Source organism: Musa acuminata, chromosome BXJ1-4 (genome assembly GCF_036884655.1).
Source record: "Musa acuminata AAA Group cultivar baxijiao chromosome BXJ1-4, Cavendish_Baxijiao_AAA, whole genome shotgun sequence".
Lineage (NCBI taxonomy): Eukaryota > Viridiplantae > Streptophyta > Magnoliopsida > Zingiberales > Musaceae > Musa > Musa acuminata.
Window position 1 is genome coordinate 40,623,372 of NC_088330.1, and position 14,700 is coordinate 40,638,071.

The 14,700-nt window shown below is 36.2% G+C and overlaps 1 protein-coding gene across 2 annotated transcripts; it reads right to left on the minus strand.

Annotated features, from left to right (window-relative positions):
* Window positions 1–5,667: 5,667 nt before the first annotated feature.
* LOC135586346 (putative disease resistance protein RGA3) lies at window positions 5,668–9,833 on the minus strand. 2 transcript variants are annotated; one of them, XR_010511784.1, is made up of 3 exons: window positions 6,481–9,833; window positions 6,114–6,197; window positions 5,668–6,005 (listed from the first exon to the last, which is right to left on the minus strand). XR_010511784.1 is itself a non-coding variant. In XM_065178588.1 (2 exons), exons 1-2 carry the CDS (start codon window positions 9,831–9,833, stop codon window positions 5,930–5,932), a joined length of 3,429 nt encoding a protein of 1,142 aa, XP_065034660.1. In that variant the 3' UTR covers window positions 5,668–5,929. The 2 variants fall into 2 exon arrangements, 1 of the variants encoding a protein (XP_065034660.1); XM_065178588.1 differs by lacking the exon at window positions 6,114–6,197.
* Between the last annotated feature and the right edge of the window lie 4,867 nt (window positions 9,834–14,700).

The window sequence follows — 14,700 nt, forward strand, 5'->3', positions numbered from 1 at the left end:
ACTATTTTTTATGCTTCTGTAATTTACATGCTCAAATCAAAATGTTATATCCGGAATAACATTTCCTCAATCATAACATTGCCAATTTTCATGATAAAGGATGAAATAACAATTGCAGCACAAATAAGATGTAGACCAGCATGCCACATGTGGTCTCTAAAGCTCTCCTCAGTAATAGGTTTATATTGAAAACACCGAATGCATAACATATCCATTGGTGGTTGGATTAGAAGATCAAAACCATGCAAAAAAACTTAATCTAACACCAAGCCATGTTCGACCCCTCAAAATATTTGCCAAACAATAACATGACAGAAATAAACCAGTAATCTAATTAACGAAATCTAAGTACACAATAAAGTAGCAAAATTTGAGTGGATTGATCAAGTACTAACATCCCTTGAAGGACATGAATCGAGAAGGTCCCCGGACGTCCCAGAGTCAGCCAAAGTAACAGTTCTGGCTGCTGCTTAATATACCCTGTTAATCAAATGAAATGATGGATATAAGAAACTCACGAACATCAAATGCTACCACATTATTCTGTTTTTTGTTTTCTTTTTTGCCCTTGTTCCGAGCATATTTCAAATTGGTGTTGGTTCCTGGCGAACATTACCTACGACAGTGATGAGGTCGGATCCGCGAAGTGGGCTGGTAAGGTCGGGCGGTGGGGTTGGACTCCGGAGAAGCGAAATGAAGAAGAGACGGTGGAGGCGATGACGACGTCTTCGCCGCCGCTTCGATGAGAAGGGAACCGAGAAGGACGGCTCGAGGATTTGGTGGAAGAAAGAAAGATGAGTGCGAACCTCAATTGTGGGCACCTCCAAGTGTGTACTTGTATAATTTAAATTATTTAAATATTTTTTTCCAATTTTTAAATTAATTTTCGAACTATTTTATATATATATATATATATATATATATATATATATATATATATATATATATATATATATCATATATCAAGTTAGTCATAATGTCCTACGACCAATTTCATAACAATCAAATCACTAAGAAAAAATAGAAATCAAATATTAACTGATATATTTGGTGCAATATCTCAATGTAAGGACTTGTATACACTTTAATTTTTCGGTGGCTCGAGTAGCTATATTTTAAAGGTCCCTGACAAACTTGAAGAGGAACTCAAAAGCCTCCATTCTTTGGATTTGAGCAACTCTGGCCGAAAGGAGTTACCCAAATCAGTTGGTGAGTTGAAGCACCTTCGCTGCCTTTGGCTGCACAATACAAATATGTCAACTCTTCCTGAATCACTTGGTCGTCTTTACAATTGTTCTCTTGAGGAACTGCCATCAGAAACCAAAAATCTCCATAATCTTCACCATCTTGATGATAATTCAGTGGAAGCAATGCTTAAATTGAAATCTATGCCACCAGGAATAGGACTATTAGCCAATCTTCAAACATTACCAAGATTTGTAGTAAACACAGAGAGTTGTTGTGGGTTAAGTGAGCTGAAAGACTTGAACAGTCTCCATGGGGAACTTATCCTTGTTCAAAATCCATTTGAAGCAAGGAAGGCAAATTTGGAAAACAAGAATTCCATTCGGAGTTTGCAGTTGCCATGGGATATCGGTATATCAGCTTCCGAATGTGTTGGATATGTCCAAAGCTTTCTGGCAATCCTCCAACCTCATACAAGCCTCAAGGAGCTGAGGATAATAGGCTACAGAACCCCATCATTTCCATCTTGATTAGGTGACTCTGCTTTCACCAATCTTGAATAACTACATTGCTCCAGCTGCAATCAATGTGAAAGTCTTCCTTCACTTGGCAAATTGCCTATACTGCGAGAACTCCATATGAAAGGAATGGAAAGAGTAACTTGTGAATTATAAATTCTACTCCAAGGGAAAGAACACATTCCTTAAATTGGAGAAGCTGGTTTTTGAGAACTGCAGCCAGCTCAAGGACCTTCCAGAACTTAAGAACCTGCCCTCACTAGTGCATATGGAGATTTCAGACTGCCCCATAGTCTGTCTCCCAAAGAAAGATCTGCCAACCACGCTTCAGTTCTTGAGCATCAACAATTGCCCCAAGCTCAGGCAACGGTGCTGAGACGAGAGAGGTGAAGATTGGCCCGAACTTGTAGACGTCTTCTAGTGTGGATAGATGAAGAACTAGTTATCTCCAGAGAGTAGCTGCAAGGTGCTTAACAATGCAGACCAGACACAATATGAAGATACATGCAAAAACATTTTTTATTTTTATGTTCCATGCCAATTAGTCAAATAATAAAACTACAAAATCTATCTTTGTTCTACATAGTACCAAATAGTTTGCAGACATTACAGGGTTTAGTAAGAGTTAAAATTTTGGAGATCACAACTTATGGTTATCTCTTTTGAGCAGAAGTAGCAGGTAAATATTAATGCTTCATACTTGAGAAGTTATTTGTTCTTCTCCCTCATTTTTTGGCATTCACTAGGATTAACCAAGAGAAGGGCTTATTGCAGAGGAAATATCTACTCAATTGTAGACGTGGTTTACATTGTTTATCCATAGTTCTAGAGAGTATGCTGCTATTGTTTTTTATCCCCGTGCCGTGCAAGATACTGTGACGCAGATACTGCAGGAGGTGCTATTGTGCCAAAGGCCAACATGCTGTAGCCCAGCGTGATTGATGCTTTAGCAAAACAATTCCTTGTGCTAATGCAGCAGTGAGATAGCAGATTCTACAACCAGCTCAATATTAGGCATGTTTCTCAATGTTGATAAATGACAACTTTCTATGTGGGCATGTAATAACATATGCCTAAAATTACTTGATTTCTATCTTGTTATCGCATTATGCCTAATGGCCAACACTGTATTATGAGTGATGAAAAAATAATCTGACACATGTAATTCCTAAACTCTACAGCAAAAGATGATGTAGCCAACCTCAAATAATTGAGATTGCAACTTTCTTATTGTTGTTGTTGTTGTAGCATCTGACTTGTAAAACTATGAGTAAATTGTTTTTGTAGATTTGAGTAGATTTGCAAACTTTAGAGTTTCAACATAGTATTTTAAGGAGCTCATGTCTTTGCAAAGTCAGCGGATAATTGGGTTGTCAAATTCTTGTGCAGAAATTACGTATATTTTTGGTTAATTACATGAAAAATTATGTGTTTATTTTGCAGTACCACTCTATCATGGAAATATTCTTCTTTTTCTGGAAAGTATTATATTGGTGTCATGATTTATTTGTAGAATTTCCAATATGTTTGCTTAATCTTCATAAAATTTCATTTAGAATAAGCTTTCTGATATGTTACTGCGCTTCCTATATGGTCGGCATAGGAGTTATTAGAAGATTATTTCATCACTAACTTTGGTCTTGTAACTTTAAGTCATTTTTGTCATTTTTCATAAGACAGGCTCGCTCATGTTCAGTATATACTTGATAAAAGAATCTCAATCAGGTAAACCTCAATACTCTTGCTTCATGTATGTCTATCCCACTGCAACTTTCCTCTGAGAGGAAGATGGTAAAGTTATCTAAAATGTGAGACCATTCTTTCATTTTGTTCAGATAATCTTAATGTTAGAAAACACAAAAACCTGATTTGACTAGAAAAACCATCAGAGTAAAGTCAACTAGAAGGCTCAACCAAGTTCAAGAATTGAAAACAAAAAATTTATGATTTGTTACACATTTTTATTTTCTTACCCATCCTTATAACCATTTTATTTATGCTTCCAGTTATAACATGCTCAAATCAAAATGATACATCCAGAATAATTTAATAAACTAATAATGTTAATCAAAAGTAGTTTACTATTTGACAATTTAAAACTGAAGGTGTGGATTAAGGTTAAGAAACCAATAATGTCGAGCACAATTAGATATATTAATTATTGATAAAGTTGCATCAACTAATAATATTAGCCAAGATTGAACAAACTAATAACATGAAAAAATTGCAAGGCCTTGAAATTGCTCAGAACAATGTCAGTCATTTTCAGCCTATATAAATGATGTCAATCATCTGTAGTTGAGAGAAAGAGGAAGGAGAGTGATAGAAATGGGAGAAGATGCAGGTAGGTGGGCAAGAGACATTGACTTCTTGACATCTGTTGACCAGTTGATGCCAACTAACACCTTTTATTGATCCATCCTTAGATATGACAAATGACAAGTGTTGTGGCTAAAGTGTAAGCAATTATCATGATCACTAACTTTATGCTTTGGCCGTTTGAAATTTGTTTGAATTAGTTGTTTTCTTTCATCGAGCAATTGATCGACATCACGATCAGGATCTTTTTCAAGAACTTGCAAACTGTAGGAGCATAGTTGACTCAATGACAATCATTACCAAGGGAAAAGAGTAGAGGAGTTGGCCGTCATCATCATCTGTATTAGTATTATATTTATTCGATATAATTTTTATGTAACCTCCCTTGTTATAGTATCTTAAACTCCATCCGTTCTACTTAGTAGGATTCTATCTAAAGATTAAAACTCAAATCGAGACCTAAATCAAACAGAATTAGCCCTAAAATCAATCAGGTTTGAATCAAGCCACACGGTTCAATAAAATGATCAACCTGAGTTTGAGGGTATTATTGGTATTAAAAAAATACTGCCGATAAAAACTAAATAGGGGGCCGTCTTATAATAAAATTCCAATGGGCACTTTTAGGATAAATTGCTCTCTTTTTTATACAGTGTCTAATTATAACTATTAACTCCACAAAAGCGGGGCTCTTCTTCTATCTATATTTTTCGAGCGGCGGCCTCGCCACCCAGTGCGGCGCCACCAGCGTCCTCCCCGGCACTACCCAGCACCGCCTCTCTCTCTCTCTCTCTCGTGTCGCGTCGATAACCTTCCATCCTGGAACCCCCTTCTTGCCGCGCGGTGACGGCATCCGATGATCCCTATGAGTCTTCTCTTCCTCTTCGTTCCTATACTATTGAGCATTTATAAGAGCTTTGAGGCTTTCGCTCTTTGTTACTAGAGGTGCGTACGATTTGTAATAAGCTTTTATGTATGCAATAAGTGATATCTTTATCAACGATTTCGATTATTTTGTTCTTTGTTGTTCTGGAAAAATGAGATCATGCTGTGACATTGATCATTGGAACAAGTAAAAATAGAAGTTTTAGAGCTTATTTGCTTTCTAGACCCACAATGGCGCTTCGCAGTACAATGACTATCTTTAAACTGAAAGCTACATGCAAGTAACTAATAAGATAACACTACCTATAGCTTTCTATGTGTCAAATCATGAATTCGATCAGCTCTCTAAATCGAGTTTAGTTTTTGAACTATGCTTTAGGAAATCAGTAAATGGAGATTTGTGGATGTGTAAGTCATGGTTGGTCATCCATGACTTTGTCAGTTCTTGTTGATCAAAAATTGCTTCACGCAAAAGCATGTAAGAGTCCTGTTAGAATCAAGGCTGAACACTGAAATTATTGAGCACAACTTTCTTTTTTAGCAAAAAGTGTGAAGTATTCTAATAAATTAATCAATGAAGCTTGAAATGGAATCCATAGAATCAGAAAAATGTGACCGAAGAGATTAAAGGTTGATTAAATGAGCAAAAACATCTTACAGTGCCACCAAAATCTCTCACATATGTGGGAGATAAACAAGACATACAGTTCAGGTTTCTTGCAAGAAGTAGCAGAAGGTTCAAGGAATGACAAGTGAGGACTTCCACAATTAATATTTCTATGTAAAAACATTGAGAAGCCATTCAATCCAAGATTTCACATATAAGGTTTTAGACAGAATTCTGCAGAAAGATCTGCATGAAATTAACATTCTTCGATGGAAAATTAAACTACAGAGGCCAAAGAAGTTTAGTACATGATATACGAATACTTAATTTGAGCAAAGGTATCCTTTGTGGTGTTGATTTGGTGATATGTTTTTGATTGTCAACAGGAGACCCCATCGATGTGAAGCTAGGAACTTTATTGCGGTACACCCTTACCTTGAATCTGCATTCCACAATTTCCATAACTAAACAGGAATTTTTTATTTTTATTCCTGTGCCAAAAAAAACAGTTAAATTAGGTAGTTGTTTCTACAGTTAGAGCAGCAATATATGCAAAATTCTCTACAAAAAATGCATATGGTAATGGGCATGGATGTTACCAAAGTATAAGACCATGCTACAATCAGTTCCATCTACTTGCTTGAGATTTCAACTCTGACCTCATGATATCGTGGTGCTGTTAACTTCTCAAAAGAAAAAGAAAAATAAAAATGAGTTCCAGTGTAAAGAAAATCTTCCTGTAGAAGATGATGCTAATGCAACTTGCATTTACATTTGAAAAGATGAGATGAATCTCCTGATACTGTTATATATAATTCCAAAGTGCCTACTACAATTTGCAAAATCCACATGCTACATAGTGTACAATTCAGTGATTGACCATTTAATAATAACAGGAGCATGTAATTGCAGGAAACAAAAAACTACTAAAGGGCATGAAGAATGTAGAGTTAAGGTGCAGCTTACCTTGATATATTCAGTGCTTGTGTGAATTGAGGGTAGTGATGAACCAAGGAAGTTTGTAGTTCTCCATCTATCCACACCTGCAGATTGTGCTGAAGAGTGTACCAGCCTTGATCACCCATCCCAAGGCATTGTAGCCTGAGCTCTGGGCAGTTACTGATGCTCAAAAATTGAAGTTTGCTTGGAAAACCATCATTTGGCAAGCACAAGAGGCCAGGACAGTCTGAGATCTCGAGACGTGCAAGTGAGGCCATGTTTCTGAGGCCAACTGGTAAATACATGAGATGCCTGCAGTTTTCGATCTCCAAGTCCTCTAACTTTATTAGTTTTGGCAGTCCTTTGGGAAGAGTATGGAGCTCAGGGCAGTGCTTGATGGCCAAGTACAACAGGCCGGTCGGGAGCCAATCATCCGGTAATGATAACAATTGATTGCAGTGACTAATTTCCAATCGACGGATCAAAGCATGGGAACCTTGTATATTGAAAGGAAAGGTTCTCCGTTGCAGTCCACTGAGAGTCAGGGAGGGAAGCAAGGAAACAACAGACCAGGAACTCCAAATCCAGTCATCAGTAGTCTTCACTTCTAGTGATTTGAGTGCTGGGAAGTCAGATAGGCCAGCAAAACTTCGGGATGCTTCTATCACCAACTTCGTCAAAGCAGGAAATTTGTGCTTTAATTGGTCAAGAGCAAAGCAGTCCTTGATAACAAGCTCACGAAGAGAAGGCAAAACACAGTCATCAGCACCACACCATTCTTCCAGGCCTGACATTGTTTCTAGATGTAGCTTCTCCAATGATGGAAACCTTTGCTTGTTACTGCCACAAAATGAGCAGTCAAGGTGCTGCACCCGATGCATTTCTTTTATGTATAGATATTTAAGCTTCGGTAATTGGCCAAGTGGTGGGAGGTTAAAACAATTATCACAGTTGCAGATCCATAAGGTCACTAGATTGGAGAAGGAAGGATCTCCTACCCAAGTTGGAAATGATGTTCCTCCATACCCAACTATTCCAAGCTCTTTCAGGTTCGTATGAGGTCTGAGATTTTTTAGAACATATTCTTTCTCCTCATATCCAATACTTTGTGCAACTGCTTCAGTTATATTACTGTAGTTCCATGTCAACTCCAGCCTGTTGATGTGTTCCTTGCTCATGAGGTTTGCTTCAACAGCTTCTGCTGCCTTGAAAACAAGATCAAGTCTTGCAATGAGAAGTTCACCATGGAGATTGTTCAAGTCCCTCAACTGAGATAAACCACAGTGAAGCCTTGTGCTCACAATATATCTTGAAAGTGTTTGAAGATCAGTTAAAAATCCAATATCTGGTGGCATAAATCTCAAATTGCCTCTTGTGTGCGTTCCTTCCGGCGCCAATGTCATTCTTGAATTACCATCAAGATGTAGATCAAGATTCCGTAACTTGCGCAGATTCCTCGTATCCTTTGGAAGCTCTTCAAGAAAATAGCAATTCCTAAGTACCAAGGTTTGCAGGTTGTAGAGGTGAGACACAGATTCAGGCAGTCTAATGATATTTGTGTTCTGTAGTTGGAGACAGCGCAGATGCTTCAGATCACCGATTGATTCAGGCAGCAGAGCCAATCCCAAATTGCTTAGATTTAGAGTGCGTAGGCTCTGAAGTCTATCGGCAAGATCATCAGGAACAGCCATCAGGTAACTCATAGAGCCGCCAACCAGGATTAGTGTATGCAAGCCTTTGCATTTATAAACTTCCTCAGATAGATTGTTTTCTCCCCTTAACCGAGGCGATATGTTCGAGATATTTTGATCAAATAGGTCATATTTCAGTGATAAATGGCGAATGCTGGCAGAGCCAAACCAGCCTTTGCCAGGCTCCACGACAGAACATTCCTCGGCTGCTATATGTCGGGCAAATTCATGAACAACATCATGCATGATGTACCTACGTCGGCGACTCTTGTGGTCAAAATTCGAGTGCTGAAAGAATGAGCTCTGCATGAGGGAATCAAAGTAGTCACTAGCAATATCTTCCATCCGTGCCCTTCCACTTGGTCGAATGAAGTTTTGTGCTATCCATAGCTGAATGATGAACTCCTTCTCAAACTCGAAGCCTTTTGGAATAATGGAGAAGTACGCAAAGCATGGCTTAAGATATTGGGGCAAGTATTGGTAGCTTAAGCTGACAGCATGCGAAATATATCCATCCATGCTGGTGAATTCCCATGCCTCACTCTGTAAAATAGCACTCCATTTGCTTCTGTCAGTTTCTCTGAACAGTCTATAGCCCAAAGTTATAGCTGCCAAGGGCAAGCCTCTGCATTTGTTGACGACATACATCTTGTAGGGATCAAGATCAACCATTGCATTCCGATCTCGGGCCAATGCATATTGACAAACCAAAGACCAGCACTCATCATTCGATAGTCCCTCCAAACGGTAAGGGGGTGAGGTTGCCATGAAGTTAGCAACTTCTTCGATTCTGGTGGTCACTATTATCTTACTTCCTTGAGCACCGGAGTACAAGAAGGTTTTTATTCTCTCCCAGTTCTGTAGGCTCACATGCCAAACATCATCCAGAACAAGCAGGTATCTCCTCCCACTCAGCTTCTTTCTAAGTTCTTTCTGAAGATTGTCAAGGCTGACAAAATCACACTGAAAACCATCGATGGATTCAATGATGGTCTTCATAATCATCATCATATCAAAATCCTGAGACACATAAACCCATAGTCTAAGCTCAAAATGGTTCTTCACAGACTCATCATTGCAGACTAGTTGAGAGAGAGTCGTCTTCCCTATACCAGGCATCCCAAAGATAGGAATCACTGTGATGCTATGGTCAGTCACCTCAGCCACTGGCAGCAACATATTTTTTATCTTTTGCTTATCACTCTCACGACCAAGAACCAGAGAAGGAGTTAGCGAGGTGGTCTGATAACTCTGCTGCCTCCGGGGTGCACTGCGCTGAGTCAATTCAGATAAGGGGCATCTCCTTGCTATGGAATCTAGTCTGTGTTCTATGTCTTTTACCCTGAGGCATATTTCTCGCTTGAACAGTTCACGCTTAGGATTTATGGGGGCCAAGAAATTGCGTACCGATGCATATTTGATCAGCTGACAGCGTTGGCGTTCGGTTGCCACCTCGTCCAAGATATCATTTGCATCATATGCAGCCTGGCTGAGCTCATTCAGCAAATGCTTCACCGCGTTCCTAATCTGTTGCCTCTCCTGTGCATCATTCAGTACAGCTTGAATCATGGCGACAGAGCTCTGCAGCTTTTCTAGCTCAGCATCAAGGCCGTAGGCTGTTTGCAGTTCCTCCCACAGTTGAACCAAATTGGAAGCCAACAGTGGAATGACAGCCGAGAGAAGCTCCATTGAGGAATGTTTGTGAGAAGTTTTTGAAAAATAAAAAGATACAAGAGAATTGAGAAAAAAGATTTAGGGGTGTTTGTTGAATTTTGGACTTGTATAGGAGATGGTAGCTGAGCAATCACACACTGCGAAGGTGTGGATAGAACTGCTTTGCCAATAAGATGGAGTTTTGGAAGCTAACATGGTTGACTCAGTCTGCCCTTGAATCTTTATCATATAAGGGAGTGCTCAGAGTGTCATGACATCGGAATGATGGGTTAACTGGTCTATCAACTTTGTTAAACTCAAATTATTGATTAAAATACTTCAATTAAAATTTTAACAATACACCCATCAAATCCTTGTAAGTCTATCTTAGTCTTACCCATTTCTAGCATGGGATTAATCGGGATGTTACAAGCTCTCTCACTTAAGGCTAAGATGATCATCGTTTTCTTCTTTTTCATGAGTAAAGTTAGCAAGTTCTTGAAGATAAAGGAAATGAAAAATTGAGATGGATAGAGTTTTAGAATTCAGGGACATGAGAAAAGAGGAATGGTGGCAACATATTCTGATCACAACCTAAGATTCAGAGATGATGCAACCTTGCTGTCGCATTAGTAGATGCGCAACTTGCTTTTGTTTGCAATCGTCAGCCTTCCTCGATCTTTCAATTGGAAAGTATTAGGAAGCAACTTGGCTCTGTTAAAGTCTTCCTTAGTCTTGTTCTGCTCAGTTGCATTTTCATGTCAATTTCCAGGAGAGTTTCCCAACTGCTGATAGCTGTCTTTTTGGTGGCCACAAATCTTGTCTCTCTTATTCGTATTAATTATGGTTGTCCAATAGCTACTAATTTCTCCTATTTAGCAGTTCTCAGGAAATTCTCGGAACCTTCACATTCAAGAAGATGCTCCAGTCATTTAAAACTCTTGATAGGGTTCTTGAAGAGCTTTTTTTAGATGAAAGCTGTTCCAACTTTGGGGCTCATCAAGATCAGGCATCATGGTTGACTAGACTTGAGGATAGACAACAACATGAAATGAGGAACAAATACATGATATTGACAGATAACCTAATAGTTGAAGGTTTCTTGGTCTACGCTCTTATCCCATTTAATGTTTATTGGAAGTAGAGATCCAACTGATGGATTGAAACATGTCTTTGATAGCTCTCTATGCACTCTTGTCACAACCCACAGATTTCTCATGATTAATCTTAAGATAAGCTACGTATTTTTATTATCTGTAATCTAAGATAACTGTGTTGGTGTGAGATGATCCACTGTGATCATGTATACAATTTTCCTCACAATTTATGGAATCATGGTTGTGGTAATAATTGTTTTCAGGTGTATTAAAAAGAATAATTCTCTTCAGCAGGTGTTTTCTTTTTCAAACAAATTGAATTAAAATAAGACTTGAAGACAAGCGAAGTTTCAACACCAAGAACGCTTCCCCTCTGTCATCACCTGCAGGTTGGTGTAGCCTTACAAGTTCGTCACTTAAATATTGTATTAATGTCACGCACGTTTGCATATGCCCAATTAACTCAGACTAATCATTATTATTAGTTTCATGAAGGATATATGTGTGTGTAAAGAGTAGTGATGTAAATTTGAATTTAACATTGAGAGATGTTACCTGTTGTGCAGAGTCAATACAAAGAAGAAGAGATGTTACATCAACATTTTCTTAGGGATCTAATTTTTACCCTCCATAAATAAGGATAGGGTGATTAAGATCAGGAATGAATCGACATTTATAATTTTGCTAGTTTTCATTAATAAAATTTTAAATATTTTTATTTAATTAAAGATATTGTCTTGTGTGGAACTCAATAATTGATTTTAAATAATTGAGACATTACGGATTGTTATTATTATTTATTTATAAATAAAATTGTCTATTGCTCAAAAATAATGTGTTAATTACAGAAAAGTTACCACCATGAGAAATAGAAATTGCGGAACTGAGACTTCTAAAGATGAGACAATGAGCATTATTATTTATATTTTTTTGAAATATATTTAAAATTAATTATTTTTATCATCTTGGCTAAATAAAAGATATTGGTAAAAAGAAAGTGTACCATATCAAGTTGGTATTGTCAACAAAATTTGTATAAATTATAGAGTCCAATACACAATAAAAAAAAAATAATTCAAAGAGTAAGATTTGAGTAGCAGGATTCAAAGCTCATCCCATTAGTATGAAGACGATATAAGTTTCTTATTTATAAAAAAATAAAAAAAAATTATTGATGAAATTGATAGAAAATAATCTCATTAAACTTAAAGAAAATCAAAATATGGAAGTCCACATGATAATTTTCTTTTAAAAATAAAAAAAATTGTTGGTTCTATCATAGGTGGTTAACTAATTAGTTTTACGATTTTCTTTCATAAATACATATGTGATGTTCCCTGATTTATTGTTATTGTTGCTATAGGTGAGAAGGTATGGCAAAAGAAGACTATTAATATGGGTTGAGTGTTAATGGTTCCTAAATATTATGTAGTATCTAATATCATTTCTTGATTTGTATATATCATCCTTACGTAGGGAGTTTGTAATATCTCGATTAGTATTAAGATCAACATATAATATTAAGATTAATTTATAAGAATAAGATTAATTGAGTTAAAAAAATTAATAAGCTGAGACCCGAGTTCTGACACAGAGAGATACATGATTAATCTTAATCTGGTCTCACGCAATGATAGAGTGATCATTGTTTTATTTCTTTTCATGGGTAAAGTTAATAAGTTTTTAAAGATAAAAGGAAACAGAAAATTAGGTTTAATAGATTTTCAGTTGGGTCGGCTTGCACAAAATTAGGCCGTTTGAGCCCAAATCATGTAAAGATTAGGTTTCTGAGTTTTGTGAATGACGATCGGTGGTCAAACGTTATCAGGAGAATTTTTATAGCAAATTCTACAATCCTAATGGTGTTGATATATAATTTACCCTCTCTAAGACACTTTCCTACTATATCCATTTTATGAGATCTAGGATTTGATGTACCTTGATGTTATTTTGATCCTCTAATTATTCTAAAGAAGACCTATTATAAATCTGTTATCATTACTATTGAAGTTTGAGATGGAGTATGGTCCCGTGATTTTTTTTCATATTGAATTATTTGCTCTATTATTTATATTTTCATTTGGATATCAAGTTGATATTTTGATGAAAAATCATTTTGATACACGAGAAAAAAATATATTTTGTTTTAATAGGTTTTTCTCTGCATTTAGAATGCATGGACACGATAAAAGAGGAATTGTGGCAAAGATTCTGATCACAACCTAAGATTCAGAGATGATGCAAACTTGCTGTTTTCATAGTAGATGAGCAACTTGCAATCGTCAGTCTTGATCTTTCTATTGAAAAGTATAAGGAAGCAACTTGGCTCTGTTAGCCGGAATTTAAAGTCTTCCTTCGTCTTGTTCTCCTATCATATCAATTTACAGCTGCTGATCGCTGTCTGTTTGGTGCCCACAAATCTTGTCTTTCTCTTATTCGTGTTAATTATGCTTGTCTGATAGCTACAAATATCTCTATTTAAAACTCTTGACATTCAAGAAGATGCTCGAGTCAATTTTTTTTAGATGAAAGCTATTCCAACTTAGGGACTCATCAAGATCAGACATCATGGTTGACTGACTTGAGGGTAGACAACAATATGAAGTGAAGAACAGGCACATGATATTGACAGATAACCTAATAGTTGAAGATTTCTTGGTCTACTATTTGAATGTCAGTTGAATAGTTTCAGACTAACGGAGGATGATCCAAACTGGGCATGATAAGATTTTGTGTACTGCAAGCTGTCTACCGCAGATTTCTCATGATTAATCTTAAGATAAGCTGCGTATTTTTATTATCTGTAATCTAAGATAATTGTGTTGGTGTGAGATGATCCATTGTGATCATGTATACAATTGGAATCATGGTTGTGGTAATAATTGTTTTCAGGTGTATGGAAAAGAATAAATCTCTTCCGTAGGTGTTTTCTTTTTCAAACAAATTAAATTAAAATAAGACTCGAAGAAGGGCGAAGATTCGACATCAGATTAATCACTATTAATCATATTTTTATTATGTTTAAAATATTAAATTTTTAAATAATTATTATCATGGATTATTTGGTTTTTCCTTTATAAAATGATTTTTGAGGATTAAGAAAAAAAGAGTATTAGTCCAACCCCGCTCTTCCTCCATTCTAATTTTGTGGAGGTGCTTAACATGGCCGAGCCCAAGCGACGTGTGTCACCTTCTAGAGTGCAAATCTAATGTGCGACAATAATAACATCTTAAGATAATACAAGTGTATCATTTATAGGTATAAAAATTGTAATTATATGATTATACAAAAAAAATAATATTAGATGTTGAAATTAAATAACAATAAATCAAATTACGAAAATGTACCTTTTAATATCATTCAGAAAGTCTTTATCTAATCTGAAAGCGAACTAGATTTGTCTTTTTCTCTTTACTTATTTTTTTATGGATCACTTTAAGTGATAACATTGAATTAGAAACTAAAAAAGAGATAGAGAAAATTTATAAACTCTCAATAACATTATATGATTAAGGGAAAATGAGAGAAAATTTATAATTTTACAATAATATCATATTACATATCATAATATATTAGTATTGTATTTACATATTGAGTCATGAAGAGGTTCTATCTATTTATATATTTATATGTAAGAGCTAAGAGTCTATAATAAGTAATTTAGAGTCTCTCCCATCAAAATAATCTCTTAAGGAATCTAATTATAATTAAACTCTTTTTCTATTGGACCATAATCTAATCTATAATATATTTTTATCTAATCAAAATTTAATTAAATCTATAACATATTTTACCTAATTAGATA

Bases quoted from the DNA above. Each gene is read 5' to 3' on its own strand.
- LOC135586346 (XM_065178588.1), bottom strand. From the start codon at position 9,833: ATGGAGCTTCTCTCGGCTGTCATTCCACTGTTGGCTTCCAATTTGGTT. The intron at 6,006-6,480 runs GTAAGCTGCACC...TTTTTGGCACAG, and splicing joins CAAGCACTGAATATATCAAG to GAATAAAAATAAAAAATTCC.